Genomic DNA, 24,393 nt, shown 5'->3' on the forward strand with positions numbered 1-24,393 from the left:
TGTAAATAAAGTATTTTTTTTCTTCCAAAAAAATGAATTTTCCATTAGACATACAATAGAATTACATAGATACATATGTTCAATACCGCACATTCAATCTGCCAAAATGAAGTAATGATTACAAAGCCAACAAAAATGCTGCCATATATATATATATATATATATATAGAGAGAGAGAGATGTATATACAATGATTATAGCATTCATAATTGCACTATGCCTCAATAAATGTGAATTACAGGCTTGTGTTCTATAGAATTCTTACAAAAAAATACTCCAAAGTAACTTGGGAATGAGGAAATGGTAAATCAGAGGGGCCAATCAGGAACGACAAGGGCTTTACTTTGGACAAACTGAATATCAACACTTCGCCCTTTGACTTGGGAATGAGCCAAATGTGTTTTCCACTGCCATTGGACGAAAACAGTCAAGACAGCAGGGCTTTGTTTGGACAGATATAATGACACGCCTAAAATGTGACCGGACAAGTCTGCAGGTCAGGAGGGAGGCTGCCTCAAGCCCAAGCTGTGGTTGCTTTTTGTGTGTTTGTGTGTGTGTGCATTTGTGTGTAATACCATTATTTATTGAACCCTTAAAAAGCTGCAGGAATCAGTTGATCAATAAGTCGATCAGCCCTGCTCTCTGCTGTTCTCAACACTTTTCCTTCCATCAAAAGTAGTAAACAGCGCAACGTGGAGCCGTGAGTTGTTTTGGTATTGGCAAATAAATAAACATACTAGCATAACAAAAAAGCACTAATGTGGCACAGTGGAACATAATCATTTAACAACATTGTCTTATAATTTATCCCCTCCTCCTCCCCCTTCAGTCCCTGACAAGCGGCGGTCGCCATCTTGGTTCATCGGAGCAGAGGTCTCCATGTGCCTCCTAACCTCGTCGCCCAAAGCTTCCAAAGCATTTTTGAAGCCAGTTTCCCTCACGCCTCTTAAATGTCGCTCAACACGTCAATGTGGCCGTGTGCTTCCACGCTGGCAACACCTGCCCTAACTCATCGCATGGTACCAAGGTCAATGTGATAATGATAATAACAATAATAATGATGATTGAAGTCAATCAATATCAAATCAATATGAAATAATTTAAAAATCACAGTTTATGCCAAACTCATCAACAGACTTGCCCATGGATCCTTTGCAGGAAAAAGGAAGCTGTTGATTGGAGATGTGTTACATCACTTCCTGTTGGGCCAACAAGTAAACGCCTGTGAGAGAGATTCAGAACGAATCCACAGGTAAAGATTCTTGTTTATAAAAAGGCAGGAGGGAGGGGGCACATTGCATTTCTGCTCTGACGTCTCAGTCTGATGGGCAACTATCCCCCCCCCCCGCCCCCCGCGCCCCCACACCTCCAGGAAACACAGTAGTTCCTTTCTTTCTGTCAAAAAAAACAAACAAGAAAAAAACTCAACAATGCGCAAAAGCCTAAAAAACAAGGATCATTGCTGCACATGTTCGATAGCAAGTCCCTCCCAACTCTTCACCATAACCGACCCCCTCCCTCCCTTGACTTACTTTGCTCACCCCTTGGCGACCAAGAGATCAACAAATGGCAAATAAATTAGTATTATGCATTTGATTTTTTTTTTCTCCGATTTTCTTTTTTTCAGAGTGTGTGTGTGTGTGTGTGTGTGTGTGTGTGTGTGTGTGTGATCTCTCTTTTCACAGATTGCAGCAGTCAGTGTGTGTTGAGGGCTCTACACCAGGTTGTACTCCTTCAGGTTGAGCTGCAGGATTGTGTCTTTGACGGCGGCGAAGACAAAGCGGATGTTCTCCGTGTCAGTGGCGCAGGTGAAGTGAGAGTAGATGATCTTGTCGCTGTCTGGGTTCAGGTCCACGAACATCTTGAGGATGAACTCGCGGCCTGCTTGGGCGTCCCTCTGCGGACCTGAGGAGGAGGAAATGATGCTCCGTCAATGCACGTGCTGTAGAACACCATGAGCACCCATTGTTAATGTGTTTTAGAAAGGGACAGTTTGAACACAATCCATTCAAGACATTTCGAGGCTTAGACGCATGCAATAAACCGTGATTATAGTGGTTTTAAATTTCAAAACACACCGAAGAGATGTTGATATCAGCCGCATAACATTTTTAATCATTACACTTTTGAATAATTGGTTAATCAACTGATAATAAATGCTTTAGAGATGATTTATCTGACAAAGAGCTGTCCCCAGTGCCTGGTTCAGATGTTGATGTCTGAGTTTGACGCTGTGCTGCCGTCACTCACCATCGTATTCTGGGAAGTAGTCGACCAGATGAGAGTACATGATCTTCTCCTCCAGCAGGTCCTTCTTGTTGAGGAACAGGATGACAGAGGAGTTCTGGAACCAGGGGTACGTGATTATTGTCCTAAACAGAGCTTTACTCTCCTCCATCCGGTTCTACAGAGAGAGAGAGAGAGAGAGAGAGGGAGAGAGAGAGAGAGAGAGCGAGAGAGAGAGAGAGCGAGAGCGAGAGCGAGAGAGTATGAATGTGTGTTTGTGAGAGGAGGGAGGGGCGGTAGAGCGAGGAGAAAAACGTACAGAGAGAAGGAGAGAGACAGAGTTAATCATTGAATTAAACCACCGTCATGAAGTACAGATTTTTAATAAACGTTTAAGCACACCGGAGAGGGAAGGGCGGCCATGTCGCCTTCAAGGGTTTAATCTCTGCCTTGCACTTGATTTCAGAGTTTAACAAAGCAACCATTTTAAAGTAAGCTCTGGATACCACATCAGCAGCGCCGCAGTGTGAAACTCTCCTGTGTTTTATTTCCCCAAAAAACACTGTGTGGCAGTTTAGACAGGATGCGCAGATGGTCAGAAACAATATGAAGGAAAACAAGTGGACACAAAACCAGGCCAACAAACATATGAGCACACACCTGCTCATTAATACACACAAACCGACACTTGGGCTGTATCCTTCTCAAGGAGATGTGGCCTGAGGCAATATTCAAAACAGCTGGCTGATCATTTACAAATGATTTACAAAGAAACAAGGGGTGGGGCTCCCCCTGGCAGGAGGGGAATCTCATTTTACATCAGGGGTCGCTCTTCGCATTCGGACGCAACTCGTCTTTCACATGAAATATCCATCCATGACCCAAATCTGCTTATCCTTTAAGGGTCTGGAGCCGATCCCAGCCGAAATTGGGCAAGAAGCAGGGTACATCCTGGACAGATCGCCATCACAGGAGCAACAAACAGAGACAATTTACCCTCACAACACCGGACAATTCAGAGTCTTCAATTCACCGGACCCCAGTCTGCATGTCTTAAATATATAGATTAATCACCTCGTTGTCTGATTCCACCAAAACTTGGTCGTACTCGCTGAGCGCCACCAGGAACATGATGGATGTGACGTTCTCAAAGCAGTGGATCCACTTCCTTCTCTCCGACCTCTGACCTCCCACATCCACCATCCTGTCAGCAGGGAGAGAGAAGGGCAGTCGTTAGAGGCACTGATAAAAAGTTGCCTCACCAGAGATACAATGCACATCCTGAGGAGCCAAACGTGAGTCCAACGTGATGAGGCTGCTGATCATTTGGATCTGACTTTGAAGTTAGTCTGATAATCAGAGAGTAGAGAATAATAGGGCAGACTCCCCCCTCCTGACAGTTGCGGGGACGTTACAGGTACGAACAAATAATCTGATTTGATGACTTCAATAAATGGTTTCCTGAACCCTCAGTGTGTGGTCCTGTGTCTCCACTTCATCTCCTGTCCCGTTATTATGATAAAACTATTAAAGATCGGTGACATCTGACTGTTGTCTTTGATCTCCCACACTTTAAAGCAGTTACGATATGAAAATCCTCTTGTCTTAGTTATAAGTGACACTAGAGAGAAGGGGAATTTGTAGTAAAAGGGTTTTTTAAGAGGACGTCTCATTGTTATAAACATAACTTTACGATTTGAGTGTAAATCAGAAAAAAACTTTGTTATACGAGTAAAAGTAGTGATGCTACATCTAAAAACAAAAAAATTTCCATTAAATATTAAGCAGCTCTTTCATAATTCTACAGATGGAAACCCGACCTTAACAAAGCATCATATTTTATTTATCTTCTATTGGCTTACTCTACTTTTTGCATATAAAATATTCATCCATGATGTAACTTGTAAGAACAACCATAAGATGAATGTGTAGCTCCCAAAATTAAAAACTATGCGAATGAGTGATTGTACTTAATTACTTACACAGTCATGCTGTTGTGTGACCATATTAAAACTTTTTCCTTTCCATCATCAGCTGTAGTTCAAGAATGTTATCATTATTTATATTTTATATTAGGATATAAATGGTAGTTCTTTTTCACATTTTACTTTTTCACATGTTCTGTACCTTCACTGAACTCCAGGCTCCACAACAGTGCGATTTTATTTTAGATCCGATCAGATCTTACCTGAATATGACGCTCTGCAAGTCAAACGGGTATTCGATGATGCCCGTGGTCGGGACTCGAACCCTCAACACGTCCTGCTGAGTGGGAAGATAGGATGGCACTGCGATTCGGTCCAACGCGTTCAGGTAACTACAGAGGCAGAGAAAATGATTTAGTACGAATGTTTGTCATCGGGAGCACTGAGAAATAAAACTTCAGTTCTTCTTTAGCTGTTGCTTTCATGTTTTGCTTTATGTTTCCCTCATTTATAAACATGGGTTCAATTCATACAGTGCTCAGAAGAGGGATGTTGACATCTGGATCCACTGTTATGTCTACTCACTACTTGGTGGAGTCTGAGAGCTGGTATTCCCTCCTGCGATCATAACACTCCTGGATGCCCGGGTCATTCCATAGGCTCTTGATTGCATCTACGTAAGGATTCTCGAGCCTGTTGATCTTTTCTACGTCCACCTCCCTCACGATGTTGGCGTTACCCTGGTGGAGAAACACCCAGAGGAAAAGTTCAGTTCTTTACTGCGACAGAGGAGTAACCTCAAACATTTTCAGTTTCTGGATCTTGAAACTATTCAAATGCAGGTTGAACAGTCCTAATTACCACGGCTTAATTCTCTAACTCTATATCCAGAAATGTGTTTGTGCCCCCAGGCTCAGCACGGACCTCATATCTGTAGCTCAAATCCCGCCGGGCCTTTTAAAGGGGAAAGTTTTCACGGCCCACAGTCTCATTAAAACTTTCCGGTGTCCCACGACAAGAGACCGACATACGCCTGAATGTCGACACAGTTTCACGTGTCACACTGACATTCCTGATGGTAGCGTGGTGTACAAGCTGAAGAGACCTAATTTCATCTTTGACACTAATGCCTCGTTCATACTACGCGATTCTAAGCCAGATTTCCACTCCGCTCTCGATCCGCTGCCATCAATCGCCATGTGTGACCCCTCCAAAGAAGCGTTTTGAGAGGCTCTTCATCCCGTCACCTTATCTGTCCAGAAGCTGGCAAATAGATAAACGAATCAGCAACAACTACAGGTCCGACGCACGGAGTTGGTGAAAGGTGGTGTGGTGTGTCTCCCTCTGTCATGTAGTGTGAACTCCTCACGACTACACGACTCCAAATCACCCAACAGAAAGTCCTGTGGTGTGAACTGCACGGCAATCCGACGGCTAGGAGAGTCGCAGAGTGTGAACTTGGTGTTTGTCACGTTCAGCCAAATGGTTTCTGCAAACTAACCAACTCTTCTCTGTCAGATTTATATACGGCTTTCGTAACATCTCACTGCATGATACATCTTTCTATTTAGATTAAATTAGATTTTCCCAGTGAGTTATAGATTTAATTTAGAAGCAAATCCCACATGCACAGTTGCAGATGATTACAGGTCATTCACTGTGGACAGGCTTTTATAAAATGGAAAGCTGTTACAACAGCATTAAGGTTTATTAGAATGAATTATACATGACAGAAATAATCTATAGAACCCCCACCTACCTCTTAGCCAGTAGGCTTTCATTAAACTACACAGGACAGTTGTATAGTCTGTTAGAACTGCAGTTAAGATGACCCATATGAAGAAGAAACCCACTTAATTTAAAGCCCAGCATCCACAAATGACAAAACACCATTTCTATTCTCCGCATCGACCACGTATCGAGGGACTGCATGAGCTGCATTGGAATGAGGCGTCTGCCGAACCAATTACGTGGTCTGAACATGATTTAGACATGAAGGACACAACGTGATGGTTTGGGTCTGGGGACGAATGAAGGGACAAAAGAGCTGAGAGTGAAAAACAGTAAAACAGATATCTGGTATAAGGCAGATATGGTGTCAGGGTTTATTGGGAGGGCTTGATAAGCTTTCTAGCCTGTGATAGTGGTTTTGTAAAGACAGGTTTCATTTTCACTTCCTTAGTGAGGTCCATTGTTTAAACCTCTACTTCCCATTTATATGAGAGCAAAGTGTACAAAGTATTCAGTAGTTCTGCTGTACACGCACATATCTGAAGCAGATAGCATAACAGATCCTTCTCAGTGCATCGGGGATGGCATTAGAGTGACGTGTAAGGATAGGAAAACCCCTTACAGTAAAATAGAGATTTTTCAAAATAAAAAGGATTGCAGTAACATTTTTACTCATACACATATTTAAAAGGAATCTTCATGGTTTTTCTTGTGTTTAAAGTGGGTCAAACATCAGCTCAGCTGAGACAGCATATTCCGTTTCATTCTTCGTGGACATGCACACGCTGGACGGGAAGCGAAAGCAAACGTTGCAATGATCAACAACAGGATAAGAGGAGTAAGATGAATCCAAGCTACGGGCCCATTTTAAATCTCAGAGTTTTCGTTAGACAGGTGTTGGAGGTTTGGCTCCACTTAGTTTTAACCGCCTGTGTCTCCAGTATTAAGATGTGTTCTTTATATTTAATGCCTAATGAAGGTTAATGTGGTTAAGTTGTGTCTTTAATAAACTCAGTGCTGACAGAGAGAATTCCACCTTTTCACAAATGCTCAACTTGTCAAAGGAACATGGATCACAATAAACTGGGAGATAGAGACATTTTTATTTACTTTCTTAAAATAAGGTCTTTCAACATTTTCGTGAATTTCTGAAGTTATAATGTTGACACTCGATATACCTTGGCAGAGGTATGTGATATCTGAACGTCTTCTAACATTTGAATATTATGATCTGACTTCAGGATACAAAAATCTACAAAATGTTCCTCCCCAAATCTCTGCAGAGTGAAAGCTCTTCTGACGGGACAGGATGGGAGGAGCTGCAGCAGCAATGTCAGATGTCACCTGAAGTGGTCTGATGAATAAAAACTCCTACGTTACACTTTCTTTTCATTTGTCACTCGCACAGGAAGCGAAACCACGAGGTCGTCGTGACATCTCCCAAATCTGTCACTAAGGAAGGGTAACTCCTTCCTTAGTGACAGCCAGATAGATGGATACTTTATTAATCCCGTGGGAAATTCAGATCATCCTATAGGGAAAGTGAGGTCAAATAGGAGCGAGTGTGAGTGTATATATTTCTGTGAATATATGGGTTTGGGTGCAGGGAAACACACAGGCAGACACAAATACACACAGTGTGATGGAGTGCTGGAGCACTTTGAGGACACAGGAAGTGCCGAAAAGGACAGGAAACGATTATGGATGGCTGTTCCAAATGAGATAGACAGCGCTCTAAAAATATACAAGCACGCTGTGACCACTTTGCAGCTTCTCCGTCGCTTTTTCTGCAATTATTCCTCACCCTTCACCACAGTTGTCACTTCAGTTGGGGCGGAATTTGAAAAAGCGCAGATGTAATTTACCTTGTTGTGCTCATATTTGTAGGGGACCTTGAGCGTCTCTGAGGCTCGGATCATGGCCTGCATGGACGTGAAGATGTTCTGATACACCAGTTTGGTAAAACCTCTCTTGTCCTCATCGGAGTAGCCTGTGCCGTGGATAATCCTCATCTGTTTGATGAAGGTGCTCTTCCCACTCTCTCCGGTGCCTGAGGAAGGAAGTAGACAGGAAAAGGGAACCAAGTTTATTTTGTAGGTTTGTGAGACAGACCTTTGATCTCCTGTGTCAGCGAGCCACGCTCCTTAAAAGGACATTTAGACATTTATGACTTTCCTTGACCTGTATGGACCAACAAGGGAACTGCGGCAATACAAGAAAAGACAATTAAGAGCTGAGCAGCGACACGACAGCCATAAACATCTTCAAACATGCTTGTATCCCTGCCGTCAATGGTCCAATCACAGATCTAGTTCCACAGTTGGTCAGTCCGACACCGAAACAGAACATGGTCTTTATTATTTGTCAGCGATGCCGCCTCTTCCCTCTGTGAAACCAGTCAGATTGAATTGCACTATAGAGCAATCGACTGTGCATTAGAGTGAATGTGCCGGTGGAACATTTCCAACACTCCCCATAAGAATCTGATAGTTATTATGAGGATATGAAATGCATTAATGTATCAGCAAACATGTGGCTATTCACACAAGCAGCAGACAGAGAGCAACAATAGCATTTATTATGCCTCTGCCCTGATGACAGCCGGGACCTGATGCATTATGTGTTCAGGTTGTCCATCCCTTCCATTCTAACGCCTGGAGGGGATTTCTTCACTTTCGGTATTAACATTCACTAGATGCGATTGTAGTGGTTGAAAGATCTAAGTTAAGGTCACTATGAACTCACAAAACACGTTTTCGGTTGTTCTACAAACATTTAAATGTACATGTGGAAGTCCCTTGAGTGACGAAAGAGGAATCAATCGCTCATCAAAGCACATCTTTTACCGGCACATTTATGCAGATGTATCAGCCTATCTAACCAATGTGAACAACACGTTCACATCCCGCGCTTTTGTCTACAGCACTGGCAACACTGGTGTCGGCCCCCTTGAACCCCCCCCCCCCCCCGTTTTCTCAAATGGGCTCATTCGGACATTAATCCAGAGTTCTTACAAGGGGCTGGCAGGAGAAACTCCAGAGAGTCACTTCTCACTTGGACATTTGCGTCCATACCTACTCTGGAGAATGTCAGGAGATTATCAGTACAAAGCAGCAGTACATTAAAAGCAAAACAGACCTGCAGTACACAATCACTGAGTGCTCTCAGTGATGACAGGAACTATTTGGGTGTTAAGAGCTGGGGCTGTACTCTGTCTTTGGTTCATTCAGAATCTTGGCAGAGCAACTGAACGGTTTAACTCTACCTCACCACTAACTCTTGAACGACTCGAGCAGAAAGGATAGTGTATGTGTGTGCGTTTTGTGTCTAAAAGACCAGGAGACGTGGGCTGCATTCCAGTGCAAGTTATAGGAGCCATAAGAGCGCCGTATAAAATAAACTCTATTTTATCACAAGGAGCCTCTCGACTGTGGGTTCAGAACACTGACCGGGCACTTTGCAAAACCAGGCTGCAGACTGAACTGGTGCTGAAACACTATCACCTCTGGGGGGAAACAGATTTTCTATTGTGGGGCTGCCAGTTTAGAAATCTGAAATGAGCAGGGAGGGTTGCAATGACAAAACCGGAATTAGCACAATTACCCTTGAAGTGCTCTTGAGCCAAACACTTAATCCTTGAACTCTAACTTGGACAATTCTTTTTGTTAGAAGAGTAAGAAGCAATGAGGAAATGCTGTACACAGAAGCATCAGAATACACTGTAGTCTTTACCTACATCACAGAGGATATTGTTTTGATTGCTCTTTGTTTGTTTGTTTGTTTTTGGCAGAAACAACAGTTTGTAAAAGATTTGTGTCACCCCCACACGTACATATATCGTAATGTGGAAATAGATGTATATATGCACACAGAGTCCCAATATAATTAACTACTACATTAACCTCAATAACGAAGTGGTATTGTTGCAAAACGCCTCGAGTCAGACATCCTAAAAATACACGCATTCTATTTTTTGAACAGACAAACTGGATCAGTGAGTAATCTGAAAAAACTTAGATTAACTGTGCCTGTGGGTTTTGGATCTGGGCTGATCTTGTGTGGCACAGTTATTTCTCCTCATAGCTGTTCAAACACAGAAAAGTGGAGAGAACCCGATGGTAAAAAAAAGGAGGAATGTGGAGGTAAAATTCATATAAATCTCAGACAGTGAAACCTTTCAATTAAAGTTGTTTTTTATGATAAACTATGGCTGAGATGCTACTGTTTAGTATCATGTTACAAAACTGGAATGCAATGAGTGAATATTCACATTCACTCACATGACAACCGTAATTTGAAAGCTACTGCCGGTTAACTTAGGTTATAGAAAAACAAGGGGGTTATCCAGCATTGTACCAACCAACAGCTGTATGTATACAAAGAGAAATTAGCCCAAAGGGGCCATTAGAAGCCACTGAGTCACTTTTCTAGCCCAGGCAGTGAACCTGGATTAACCCCAGTTTGAAGTTACTAGATCAACATTACATCTGATGTGGGGTACGTCTGGTCTGGCTTCCTCTCTGGGAGCTAATCCCCAGGATTCCAAGTCTGACCAAAGAGGGTGGAGGAAAAAAAAGAAAACAGGCTGCTCTGTCTGAGTGTGGGGCTTTCAATTCCTGGTGTGCTAGGTCTGAACATTTGAAACTTTACAGTGAGCAGCCAAATATTAAAACCCTATACTGTCACATATGTAGAGTGGTCAAACAGACAATACATCATATTTTAATCACAACGATTTGGTAGCTTTATCCATGAAGTCTTGGGAGTAGTGCATCTCCACAGCCCCTGAAGCACCACTGCATTAGTGTCAGCTCTGCTCAGAGACGCCTGCAGCCGGCTGTTTAAAACAAATGGGATAAGAGGAAGCAAAAATGCCGATGTGATGCTTGAACATCATTATGAAAAATGCATGAGTGAAGAAGGGAGAATGAATTAACTGCGCCACAGTGTATTAACACGGGGCTGTATTCAACCATATTCACTTTAACAAAGACTTAAGGGGGAACTGCGAGTCGTAACATTAGTTAATTTACAGCCCTGCTTCTTACTAGTATTTGAAAAGGGTTTGACTCAGCCTTGATCTGATGTTAATGTTAATGGCAGAACTATGGGATTATTATGGGATCACCTCAAGCTGTCAGCCTTAAAATCTGGATCTCGAGTTTTTACCGAAAGGTTATTTACTTTACTTACTTAAAATAGATTTCCAAGAAAAGAAAATTCTAGCTCTATCTGGGTGACCTGATATAGCTTCAAATGAGTATTTAATGAGTATTTAAACTCATATTAACGTACTCATCCCGAGTACGTACATATGCTTACCCGCCAATGCCCAACCCGGCAATCTCGAGGATTAACCCATGTTAAACATACTCAAATGAATGATAGTGAACTCTGTAGAATGAAACCGAACCAGGTATTTTACTGAGCAGCTGAAACTGTTCAGTGACGTTTGTGGAGCTGGTTTCGTTTCTCACTTTCATCAGGAAAGTCAGTCCTGTAGGTGTCAAATCTTTCAGTGTTACTGATAAACAGCTCTCAGCCAGAACCAGCAAATCTCAAGGCAGCACAGAGGGCTGAGTCATGAATTTAGTCAAATAAATAATGCATTCGGTTTGAATATTTACATGCTTGGATGTGTTATTCTCGTTCAGGAAAACTAGATGCAAAGTGGAAAGTATGAAAAATATGCCACATTTATCTCCCTTCCTGTTATGGACACGGAAGGGTTTATAGGTTGCTGTTATGAAATTAAATCACTTATTTAAAGTGATCACTTATTTAAAGTGAAACTAATAAAACATGACTATGCTGCAGTGTTAACTTGGCTGCATTCATACAAGAATCATTTGACACCTTCAGGTGGACTTTGTTCAGTCGTAGCCTTGACAAAGTTCTCAGCTTTTCGTTCGACCCATAAAAGCAGCCGACAGTGACGGGAAAGATCAACACTTTCACAAATGTTTTCGAAAGAGGATTTGTACAAAATGTGGTCAAAATAAATGTGATGCCGTACAGAAATCATTGTTGTTGAAAAACTTTTCCGTGAGTCTGATTGTCTGATGTTTTGCGTGTGTGTGTGTAAAAGGGGACAGGCATCATAAACTAGGTCCAATGGTCTCTTGGGGACTGGAGCTGGGCTGTGCCACTTTTGTAATTGGACAATTTTAAATGAATTTTGCAGATGAAGACAAACTTGATAATTATTATTAATGTTTAACCCTTTTGGCTGTCCTCAGAATGAAATATGCAGCATGTACCTCATTTTTACTATATCCTACATATGGCAGTTATTAATTTCTTCTTTTGACCAACCAACAGCCTAAACCCCCAATTTATTAAGCTTACTATCATATATGACAAAGAGGCATTAAGTCATCACAGTTCAGAAGCTGGACTCAAGTGTAAAGACAGCAAACTGTGCTCCTCTTTCTCTGTATCTCTATTGCTCTGGCAGAACAGGTTTGTCTTCAGTGAGGCCCAGTTAAATGTCCTCCTGATGAATAGAACTTTGGGAAAACATCCTGCTAACCTAAATCTTGCCACCTTGCATCGTGATTCTATTCCATCTTGTTTTATTTTTCCTTAATGACATTCGAACTTCTCAAAGACAGAAAACCAATAGTGAAACTAATAATGTGAAAGATGGTTTTGGTTTTTTTGTGACACTATACAACAATAACAGTTGAGTTATGGTCCTACTGGCGGTTGATCTGAAAAGGATTTGGTGGGAAGGCCGAACAGTTACTATTTCATAATCAGAGTCCAGTTTGATTCCGGAGGCCACTCTAACACTCACAGCTCCGGTGTTAGGTGTCTGTTGAGTTCTGTCCGCCTGCAGAGAACTGCATGCAGCAGCAGCGACTACAGCAGAAACTACCTGCGTTAGACAGTGACGACCCTGTCAGCAGCACATTGTCAGGATCTCATTACTGAGCAATAACCAAGACACCACCTTCATATCTTGTATGAAAAAAGAGAGCAAACAGTCGAATTGTAAATTTTCCATGCCCACACCCACACCAGCCATAAACTAAGTTCTTATCTTGTCTTACTTTGTCCAGCTTGTGTTTGTAAGTTGTAAATGTTGATGAAGACACAGCTCGTCTTACCAACTGGACAACGAAGTGGGAGCTGTTCTAATGGATTATGACAGTGATTTCATTTTCTATGAATGTGTTTATGTTCACGTGTTGCTGGAGGAGATCACTTTCAGCAGGATCTGCCTGAGATGCCTCGGCCTCACTGTTCAACAACCTTGATTGTAACTGAGTCACTTATATCTTAGTGTGGTCGTTGTGTCCCTGACTTATTTACCAACAGTTAACTGAATGTGAACCCAAAAGGATCCGGGTATAACTCTGTCACCCCCTCAGCTCCAGCTCCACTTCCACACTGCAGCTTAAGTAAAGTATTGTTAATCAGCTGTCCAAATTCAACGAGTCATAAAGTCCCTTATTAGTTTACAACTCGTTTATGGATATCTAATGCTTATTATATGATTGCAATGAACCCTAAACTTGCTTATTTTTATGTTGCAACATACGCAGTCTCTGTGGGATAAAAGAGTTGGTGCTGGGATTGGATGATTATAAATGAAGTTTAAAAGCCCAGATGATAAATGTGAAAAGAATTCTGCGAAATGACATTCTAAAAGAGTGAAAAACTTGTTTTCCCCTCATGTCCTGTGGGACACAATACACTGATAGTCTATGGGATAATGGAGCCACAAAGAGCCCACACAACTTCCTCTGGTCAACTCCACCACTAGTAGAGGGGGTGGTGCCGTTGGTGTGTAACAGGCTCACTAAAGAGAAAAACACAATTTCCCTGTGAATTAACAGCCCTGAGTGTATGATATATGCCTCCCATTAAACCCACCCCACTGTAGACAACCATCTACTCCTCTGTCAAAAGCCTTTAGTCATGAACACTTTGCAGCATTTAACACAACAGGAAACTCTTCACTCTAAAGATCTGACTGTAACTTCACTATAATTCCATACTCGAAGACATTAACTGTACACATTCTGTAATTAGAGGCGTGCTACCAAACCACTGTGAAATGGAATCGCCTGTACTTTTGCAAAACAGAAATGAACGTTGAGTGTGAATGATAACCATGAATGATTTGGTTCTGTTTGGTTGGTTGTCGTGTATTACACAAGAGTGCTGACGAATAGGTGAATCAAAACAACATAGTGTCCCATGAGAAAATAAAATCTTACACAGGATCCCTCACTTTTTGGGTCACTGGCTGTTTGTGTTAGCATAATGAGCAAACTCTTGGGTATTAGAAGAGATTAAGGGGCAACAACGAACGCGATTATTTGTCCGTATTTAACAGGCGAGGTGGCTGTCAGCTCCTTCAAATCCTGTTAAGGGGGATTCATTTCAACATTTAGCGCTAACAGGAGGGCAAAGGGGGGAAAGCCTCCTCATTTAATCCCCTCTTAAACCTCCCTTAAAAGGCAAAAGTGGGATCTAAATATGTTAAGTTTCCAGATTCCTTCTCTTTTATGCATTTCCTAAGGAACTGAGTGAGGCGAGCACTGGATCAGAGGAGCAGTCTTTTGGCCCCACTCTCCTCCTGCTCCACCACCACCACAGCCATCACATCTAATGGGCGGTGGAAATCGAATTAAAAATGGGATGGTGAGTTGTTTTCCTCATATTTCTCTAGTGTGACTAATACTTATACTTTCTCCGGACGTTGAGAGTGGCATCCGGAAAACAAACTACATTAACCAGTAGACATGATCATTCTAAAATCTGCTCTACACAGGTTTTAAATGCATAAATTACTTGTCCTCATTATCAATCGTGTGCAATTAGTTTACGATGCAAATGAATGCTTTACTGTGCAACATATGGCAAAACTGTGCAAACATGCTTTGCCAATAAGGGGGTGGTAGAGAGGACCTCTGTTACAATGGTATGTAGGTAGTCAGTTTTGACTTGGAGTGAATATTTTCAATATCGTTCTAAGACATGTATAACACATATAAGACTAAGTGTTAAAACAAGTATATGAGGTGTGTGTGTGTGTGGGGGGGGACTTTTTATCTTATTGAGGGTTCTTGTCCGAAGACAAAATTGAGGATGTGCTGCTATAAAGTAAATATAGAGGATCCGACTCAGTGCCAGGGTTAACCTACAGCAGGGTTACTAAACTTTGGCCCAGTCAATACATGACACACTCCTGAGCACATCTGGATGGGCCCGACCAGGCTGAGTCAGGCCAGTGGAAGCATGGGGGGGGGGGGGGGGGGGGGGGGTTAGACAAGGAAAGGGAGGAGGCCCAGGGACTGGCGAGCATTTGTTTACCTCGACACTGACCAGTTATTCAAAGCAAGTGGTTTAAACACACACACACACACACACACACATGCACATTTCAAAACACTAGCCCTCCACTTCAAAACTTCACACAGGTGGGAAACCCCATCCGCATACCCCCACCCCTGCCCGTCAAATGGCATTCTTTCTCCGGGAGGAATTTGGGCTCTCCCCTCCCCCTGGTTCCTCCGTGCGGAGCTTACCGAGGAGCAACAGTTTCAGTTCCCGGCGCGCGTCCCTCTTGTCCCGGCGGAGCTGCCTCTCGATCTCGTCGTTGATCCGCCGGGCTTCCTTCGCCTCCTCGCTGAGGCAACACGCCATGATGGACTCCAGAGTCATCCTCTCCTTTTTTTCCCCTGCTCTTTAAAAAAACGTACTTTGCGCTTGTTGGATCACTGATTCATCCAGATCTCAGCCGCGTCTATGGCGTTCTTTAAACACACACCCAGGAGGCCTGTGGATGCCGGATAACGTCCACATATACAGGCCTGCGTCTGATGGAACGACGCGTGGACGCCCCTCGTAGAGGAGCCTGGACGCAGCACAGATTGTGGGCCAAAAAAGAAGATGTTTGATGAATTACTATGATCCAACCCCACTTCCCCAGATTCGCTTCGCTTCCCGGGGCCTCCTCCTCCCGACAAGGGTGGGTGTGAGCCGAATATCTGTCGGATCTTAATTGGTGGTGATCTGCTTTTCCTTCTCAATATGATCAACAGATCCTTGTAAGACGCATCCTCCGTGTGATCTCGATAGGGGCACAGCCACCCGATCAGCCGGCTCTCTAAACACAATGTTGGTTTAATGTCTCTTCCAGGGGCGAAATTCCCCCGCGCTGTGTCCGAGTTACCGTCGCGGATGAGCGGGGACGCGTGAAGAAAGCAGTCCGCTCATGTTCCCAGCGGCTCGACTCCCGGGCGTGGTGAGGCAGAATATGGCGGACCTTCACTCCAATCCGCTATAGGCTGTTATACAGTTATCTCTCTCTGCTCTGCTCCAGAAGAAAGCCACGCGTAAACACTCAGCCTTCCAGCCGCAACCTGTCGACAGGGCGGCGGAAAATATCCCACATCGCCACAAATGTTGAACAAACAACGAGAGGCGTTGACGTCCGCGGCTCAGGGGGAGGAAGGAGATCCAGACCCCGTGCTGCTGCTGCTGCTGCTGCTCACTCTCTCTCTCTCTGTCTCCCTCCGGACAATCTTCTCCTTTTCCTCAATTCTCTTCATGCATTTTTATTACACGGGCCATCCGCTCCTCTGGGGCTGACGTCGGCCTCCCGTCGACCAGGGTGGGTGGGTGTGGGGGGAGTGTCACGTCAAAGCAAACGCCTCAAAGTATTCCAGCCCCAACCTGTGGAATAGAAAATGTGCATGAATGGACTGAGCTCGTATCTGCGTGGGAAGTGGATTTGTTTTAGTTCGGACTCTGTCTTCAGTGGCTGTGGTGTGATTTACAAATGACACTGCACATACTTTCTCTTCTGCCAATGTAAACCCACCGGAAAGACCAGATCGGTGTTCATACAGAGTCAGAATAGAGAGAGTTCAAACTTGTTTAGAGCTTTTTATCAGGGACAATAAAACAATATCAATAAATATCACTTTATGAATTTCATCGATAGCGATGTAACAAACATCTGATACATATCGATGGCTAGATAGTTTTGGCCCAGATCTGTCCCACATGCCACTAATCACATACAGCATGGAATGAAGCCTGCTCTGTTTGCCAGATCTGGGCCTTGAGTGAGCCATAGCAACACTTTGTCAAAAAGGGTCATGTTTGTTTTGGATATTCTGGCCATATTTGCTATTTCACAAGTGGGCAACTTCAGGCTCACCTCCATTTTGTGTAGGCCACAAAAAGGCCATAAGTGCTGCATCACTGCCCTGAAGTGGCCCACATCCGTACGCCATCCGGGGTCAAATTGTAATTGTTTCATGTTCATCATTTGTGTTCCATTTGCCTTCAACAAACCGGAGAGTTATACAGCAGTTGTTGGTCACAATTAATCTTAGAACATGCCCACACACTTGTGGACTGATGAAATGATAAGTGGATGGATGTTAGAGGCGGAATCACGTGTCCACAGTTGATCCATTACGATCATCCCCACTGTTCATTCCTGTGCCATTAGTATTATGAGTGATTTTTGCTTTGTGCTATCTTTCCCACAACCCAAACCACTGGCTTTCCTTACCCACTCACGAATAAAAAGAGAATCAGTTGTTGTAGGATGTTATAGTTATTGTACTAGACAGCTGCACTTGATAAATGTACAATGTTAATCAACAAAAGGAATATATTTTAGAAAAGAAGCATTTATCAAAAGTTTTAGTGAAAGCCCAACATGTACCTAAGTGATGCATTAACTATCCCAAGGTAAAACCAATAGGGACCATCATGTGCATGTCATAGAAAACAGGCCTTTTTCAGGGATTAAGAAGTTGTTAAACTCACAGTTTTCCTGAAGCATTGGAAGTAACTGAAGCATGAAAGTCGTCTCAAACTATTTTGTATGGAAGTCATAACTCACAAATCCTCTGTCTGTAAAAAGGCAGTGTCTTTAAACCCCACCCAGATGGTCTCTTAGCGAAACTCAATTAATCTATTTGCTGCAAACAAAAAAAAGAATCAAGGTCACATCACATAGGTATTGAGCAGTGTCGATTGAAACCTAACTAAGTGGTCCACTTAGGCCGTTCAAATGGGGACATGCCAGTGACTCTCTGCTTAATAGTATGTTTTTTTTTTCTTTAAATTCAGCCTGTGAAGTCTTGTCTCATCCTTTCTGAGCTACCAAACAGGCAAATAAATGAATAAATCAGAGCTCTGATGAAGTGCATGAAAATGTGTCATCGAAAGAAAAACTGTAAATTGTTCCAGCAGAATTAATGTTAGCTGTCCAGGGACCTGCCTGACTCGTCCCAGTTTTGTAGCTTGGGGAGACATTCAACCTGTGCCTGTAATGAAGGGCAAACCCATTAGTTCTCTATAGAGACACACAGCCACAAGTTGGTAACATGTTAACCTGTCAATTGATGGTGTTTAATCTTGTTTCAAGTAGAGTTCCCCCCCTTTGACCCCTGCTCTGACCAAATGTATCTTGATGTAGGGTTAAAACAATAACATATCACAAAACCATCACAATTAACATTCCATCTACTAACATGCACATTTTTATTCATGTTATATTTTGTTGTTTGCTCAGGAAAAATGTATCATCCCTGTTAAATGTGCTGCACTTATCCTGTATAACATCTTTATTTTAGACTTACATTTCAACAAAAGAATAGAACATAAAGCCCCCCAGGGTCAACATAGATTTCGTCGTTCTTTTAATTTTTCTGTAACGAATGTGGAGATTTGTATTATTAATGCAAAAATATCAACTGACGACAGTAAGGGTCCTAAGGTTTGTTCAGCTATATTACCTGATCTAGAGGGAAACGGGGTGTCAACATTTTTTTATATTTCTCAGAAAACGAATTAAATAGGCATGTTTAGGGGATTTATATTTATGAGGTTTGGGACAGAGCAAGGGAAAATGTGAATGCCATTGTAGTTACACACTAGCTAATGGTTAGATCATTTTGCAGTGGGAGTGCCAATATAGGAAAACAAAACAAAACTCTGTTACGAATAGTTTATGTATTATGTGTACTGTTCACAAGGGAACTGCCTATAGGCCTATAGGAAGAATAAACCACAGAAAATGTAGGAATAAATCCTAAACAGTAAATTGGACTTTTATTTTGCAAGAGAAGACATTCTCAACTACTTCCTTCCCTGGGGTCACGTGGCCTGGTCCTCGCTTGGATACGGGAAAGCGTCGCTCTGCTGGTCGCTACGGAGAGAGAGAGACAGAGAGAAAGAGAGAGAGGGAGGAATGGTTGTGTTGTGGTGAAGGGGGAGACTTCCTCGTGCACTTTGCCACGCACAGGGTAACTCAGTGTCATGGCCGTCTACGGGAGCCGCTTCTCGGTCGTGTGGGCGACGACTCGGCCAAGTTTGGACGCGTGTCCTCCCCCGAGCAGTCGCTGCTAACGCACCTGCATGACGGACACAGATTAGTTAGCATGCTAGCGAGTTAGCCAGCCGTGCTCAGCATCACACGCAGGGACCACAGGTAAGAAACCACTCCCCTCAACAGCCGAGTGTGTAAACGAGGAGTCCTCCACCTGTATGCACCGTCAGTAACTCCGGGGAAAAACCCGTGTTTGTTACACAATGTCCGCTGCTGCGGCTCATGTTAGGTGTTTGACTAATTCCCTGTGACGGTAATGATGCCGCTCTAATAGGATTGCAGTCCTCTGCTTCCTGTGTTTTGTTTGACAAGTTCCACCGGGCTGTCCGACCGGGGAGGAGCTCCGCTGAACGTGTGCGTGGGAACGCGTGGTTTAATCACACCTCGCGCTGGTCCTTCAAGACATTTGGACGTAAAACACTGCAGATTCAGTTGCGTGTCTGATGTGTGTAGAGGAGGTTAAACTGTAAGACTGTCACCATCACTGCCTGTGTTTATCTCTATTGGTTTTATAGTTTTAATTTCTCTAGTCTTTTAATAACCCTAACCCTTATTCTTGGACTTATTCCTGACAGATTATTACCATTTATTATTCTTATGCTCTTGTGGTTTAATGCTTGTTGGCTACTGGATGCTTAAATATATCTATCTATATATCTGTCTATCTATCTATCTATCTATCTATCTATCTATCTATCTGTCTCTCTTTCTTTCTCCCTCTCTCTCAAAATTTAAAGAACAGGAAAATATCTTTTAATTGATTATCTTCAGGCATCATCACACACACATAACAAGTATAAACAATATAGGCAGTGTAAACAAAGTGTAAACATTCAGTTATATATTGCCTGAAAAGTCTCTGGCAGAAAGCAAATACTTATATATGCCTGCATATATTCTTATCAAATTAAACAATGAAAAATCTTTCGATTGAACTATACAAAGATAGGATTTAAATTTAAATTGGAATTGTGAAAGTATTTCTGGTTTTATATACTAGCCCAAGTGTATTTAGGGGTAATGATACACTTGATATTAACTCTGTTGTTACTTTCTCTCTGGAAATCGGTATTTAATGTATGTATTGCTTTTGTTTGATGGAATTTAACTTATAAGCTTGGACCAAACGGTTCGGATTTCTTTGAGGTTGCAACAACGCTCGAGTCTTCGCCCTACAGTGCCTTGCATAAGTATTCACCCCCTTTGGACTTTTCTACATTTTGTCATGGTATAACCACAGATTACAATTTATTTCATCGTGAGTTTATGTAATGGACCAACACAAAATAGTGCATCATTTGGAAGTGGGGGGAAATATTACATGGATTTCACAATTATTTACAAATAAAAATCTGAAAAGTGTTGAGTGCATATGTATTCACCCCCTTTACTGTGAAACCCCTAACAAAGATCTGGTGCGACCAATTGCATTCACAAGTCACATTTGCAAGTCACATAATTAGTAAATAGGGTCCACCTGTCTGCAATTTAATCTCAGTATAAATACACCTGTTCTGTGACGGACTCAGTTTGTTGGAGACCATTACTGAACAAACAGCATCATGAAGACCAAGGAGCTCACCAAACAGGTCAGGGATAAAGTTGTGGAGAAATATGAAGCAGGGTTAGGTTATAAAAAAATATCCAGAGCTTTGAACATCTCTCTGAGCACCATAAAATCCATCATAAGAAAATGGAAAGAATATGGCACAACCGCAAACCTACCAAGAGGAGGCCGTCCACCCAAACTGAAGAGTCGGACAAGGAGAAAATGAATCAGAGAAGCAACCAGGAGGCCCATGGTTACTCTGGAGGAGTTGCAGAGATCCACAGCTGAGGTGGGAGAATCTGTCTACAGGACAACTATTAGTCGTCTACTCCACAAATCTGGCCTTTATGGAAGAGTGGCAAGAAGAAAGCCATTGTTGAAGGGGATCCATAAAAAATCCCGTTTGGAGTTTGCCAGAAGCCATGTGGGAGACACAGCAAACATGTGGAAGAAGGTGCTCTGGTCAGATGAGACCAAAATTGAACTTTTTGGCCTCAATGCAAAACGCTATGTGTGGCGAAAACCCAACACTGCCCATCACCCTGAGCACACCATCCCAACAGTGAAACATGGTGGTGGTAGCATCATGCTGTGGGGATGCTTCTCTTCAGCAGGTACAGGGAAACTGGTCAGAATAGAGGGAAAGATGGATGGAGCCAAATACAGGGAAATCCTTGAAGAAAATCTGATGCAGTCTGCAAAAGACTTGAGACTGGGGCGGAGGTTCATCTTCCAGCAGGACAATGACCCTAAACATATAGCCAGAGCTACAAAGGAATGGTTTGGATTAAAGAATGTTAATGTCTTAAAATGGCCCAGTGAAAGCCCAGACCTCAATCCAATAGAGAATCTATGGCAAGACTTGAAGATTGCGGTTCACAGACGGTCTCCATCCAATCTGACTGAGCTTCATCTTTTTTGCCAAGAAGAATGGACAAACCTTTCCATCTCTAGATGTGCAAAGCTGGTAGAGACATACCCCAAAAGACTTGCAGCTGTAATTGCAGCGAAAGGGGGTTCTACCAAGTATTGACACAGGGGGGTGAATACTTATGCACCCAACAGATGTCAACTTTTTTGTTCTCATTATTGTTTGTGTCACAATAAAATTTATTTTGCACCTCCAAAGTACTATGCATGTTTTGTTGATCAAACGGTAAAAAGTTTATTTAAGTCTATTTGAATTCCAGTTAGTAACAGTACATAATGGGAAAAAGTCCAAGGGGGGTGAATACTTATGCAAGGCACTGTATATCAGCACCACGTACAACAGAGAATGATAAGACATTAATTTGCCTTTAAAGGAGTGCGACTACAATTTGTATCCCAGTTTGATACCTTTTCTTTTCCCTGCGTCTGTGTATAAGTGTGGCTGTAGGTTCCTAGGCAGTCATGGGGAAACTACAGAGCAAGTTTCGCAAGCGGTCTGATATCTACAGGTGACTCATGTTTATTACTCTATGTGTTCTTGTTTGAACTACACACCATTTATAACCAAGATTTCAATTATTAATTAGTTGAAGTATCATTTAAGATGCCACTATGTTCACTACATGTCCTACATTTGAGGCTGGCAAAAAAAGTTCTGGGTTATTATTTAATCTTAAGCAGGACAGTTTTACCAGTCAGGGGTAAAACATTATGTGGCGATAATACAGAGATACTGTTTTCTTTCACCAGCATTAATAATAAAGAGACATATTATCAGAACATTATTTGAGTTAATAAAAATGTCTTACATGTCAATAAAGGAACATATATATATTGTTTTTTGTGTGCAGGGCATCTCAGGGGGAGAAGGCAGATAATACCTTTGACAGTCAGGTGGTGCAGTATGAACCTGCCCATCAAGGATCCATCAGCACTGTCACGAATCTCAGCCCAGATCTGTGTGTTTCTGGCGGCAGTGATCAGGTAAAGGGTTAACATATGTATTAGTAGCACATTATTCAAAAGAAATTAGAATTTTAAATCACAGTGTTGATCAATGACTTGCCAATAATTTTATTCTGAGCCTTACAAAGTTTCAAGTGACTTTACAATGGTTTCTAAATAGTTACAGTTCAGTTAGATGCCAAATGCAAGAAAGCACTGTTTTAGATGACATAAAAGTATGACATGCCATTTTAGACAATAGCACCTGTGAGTTTTGTTTCGTGAATTGCGGGTTTAAAAAAAATTAATTTCTTAACATGTTCTAATTAGTAAGTGTGCTTTGTTTGAGTTCATGCTTCCGCATGTTTCTGTCCCTTTAGGCTGTGGTGGTGTATGACTGGAAACAAGGCCGGATGTGTCAGTCCTTCCAGGGTCACAACCGAGAGGTTACTAAGGTAACATCTATACTTTGTGTGCGCAAACTGATAAAGGTGTGATGCTGTACAGAGTGGTTACACCTTGAAAATATACGTATCCTCAGGCCTCGTCTCCTCTTTATTCTTTCCTCAATCCATCTGGCAGGTGGTGTGTTATCCAGGAAGTACATGGATCTTTAGTGCCTCACGGGACAAAACTGTTCTGATGTGGGACCTAAACCAGGGGGATGAACCTATTCAGGAATTCTGTGGGCATGAGTTGGTGGTCAACGGACTAGCTATCAGCCCTGGTACACACACTCACACACACATACACTTCTTTGTCTCACAACACAGTCTACTATTAAAAACATTCAAAACAGTACATCTCAGTTCCTTCTTTTAAAGCTGGTTTGTGAACAGAAAACTCTTGGAGGACACTTCATGAATATAAAACACAAAAAGCAGAACACAGACATCAACAGCACATTGCCTCCTGCAGAGAACTGAATAATTTCAGACTTGGTTAAATATGTCTTCTTGTATTGGCTGCCCTTCATATTAGCATCAAACAGAAGTAAATAAATGCAGAAGCAAAACTCTAGGTGACGTTTTTGAAGAAAATTCCAAACATATGTAAACAGAAAGAAGAAGTTTCCCCAACAGGCCTCCTGGTTTCAGATCTACAGTAATTTGAGATTTGAGAACATCTATAAGGGCAGAAAGATTACCTCTAAACTAATGTATTAACCTGACACCTGTCGTCTGGTATATAAGTAATGCAATGACAGATCTATGATTTTTCCAAATCAGCGGCCATAAAGGGGCCAGAATATTAACAGGGGGTCCATATATATGTCCAATATCCATGCACCATTCCTGATTCAATAAGGTTCACATTTATGTCATCCCCTGGTCACTGTTAGCTCTATAGCTTTGAACAAAGCATCATCATTGAATATATTTAGAAAATTGTACAAATTGTCATAATTTTCTTTGTCTCTGCCTTTATTCTTTCAGATGTTGTTGAAGAAGCAGGCACCTCTGTTTGAAATTATAGATTTCCTGAGAATAGTTTTGATGGGAGTAAGAACATTTGTTCGAGTTGTTGAATGCAGTTGATGCTTTTATGTGATTGAACTGATCAGAGCATATGGTGCTGTTAATATTTGTCTTGTAGAGGGAAGAAAGCTATGCACCGGCTCTCGTGACAACTGGATGTGCCTGTGGGACATCGAATCTGCAAAATGCGAACAGAGACACAACATCTCTCGAAACCTGGTGAGAACAATATCATGTGCT

General features: G+C 42.3%; 2 protein-coding genes across 4 annotated transcripts in view; one reads left to right on the forward strand and one right to left on the reverse strand.

Annotated features, from left to right (window-relative positions):
* On the reverse strand, window positions 1-16,507 carry LOC128437922 (guanine nucleotide-binding protein G(q) subunit alpha). The gene is made up of 7 exons (XM_053420213.1): window positions 15,425-16,507; window positions 7,748-7,932; window positions 4,737-4,891; window positions 4,415-4,543; window positions 3,301-3,430; window positions 2,251-2,404; window positions 1-1,905 (listed from the first exon to the last, which is right to left on the reverse strand). Exons 1-7 carry the CDS (start codon window positions 15,558-15,560, stop codon window positions 1,715-1,717), a joined length of 1,080 nt encoding a protein of 359 aa, XP_053276188.1. The 5' UTR covers window positions 15,561-16,507; the 3' UTR covers window positions 1-1,714.
* Window positions 14,136-24,393, forward strand: part of wdr31 (WD repeat domain 31) — a 15,820-nt gene continuing 5,562 nt past the window's right edge. Inside the window, exons 1-6 of one of the 3 annotated variants that reach the window (XM_053420215.1) lie at window positions 14,136-14,537; window positions 22,168-22,239; window positions 22,582-22,714; window positions 23,056-23,130; window positions 23,258-23,402; window positions 24,272-24,372. In XM_053420215.1, the coding sequence (XP_053276190.1) occupies window positions 22,193-22,239; window positions 22,582-22,714; window positions 23,056-23,130; window positions 23,258-23,402; window positions 24,272-24,372 (501 nt within the window). In that variant the 5' untranslated portion in view covers window positions 14,136-14,537; window positions 22,168-22,192. Of the gene's footprint in view, window positions 14,538-19,027; window positions 19,354-22,167; window positions 22,240-22,581; window positions 22,715-23,055; window positions 23,131-23,257; window positions 23,403-24,271; window positions 24,373-24,393 lie in introns of those variants that run through there. The other 2 variants (XM_053420214.1, XM_053420216.1) reach the window with 2 other exon arrangements.

Source organism: Pleuronectes platessa, chromosome 4 (genome assembly GCF_947347685.1).
Source record: "Pleuronectes platessa chromosome 4, fPlePla1.1, whole genome shotgun sequence".
Lineage (NCBI taxonomy): Eukaryota > Metazoa > Chordata > Actinopteri > Pleuronectiformes > Pleuronectidae > Pleuronectes > Pleuronectes platessa.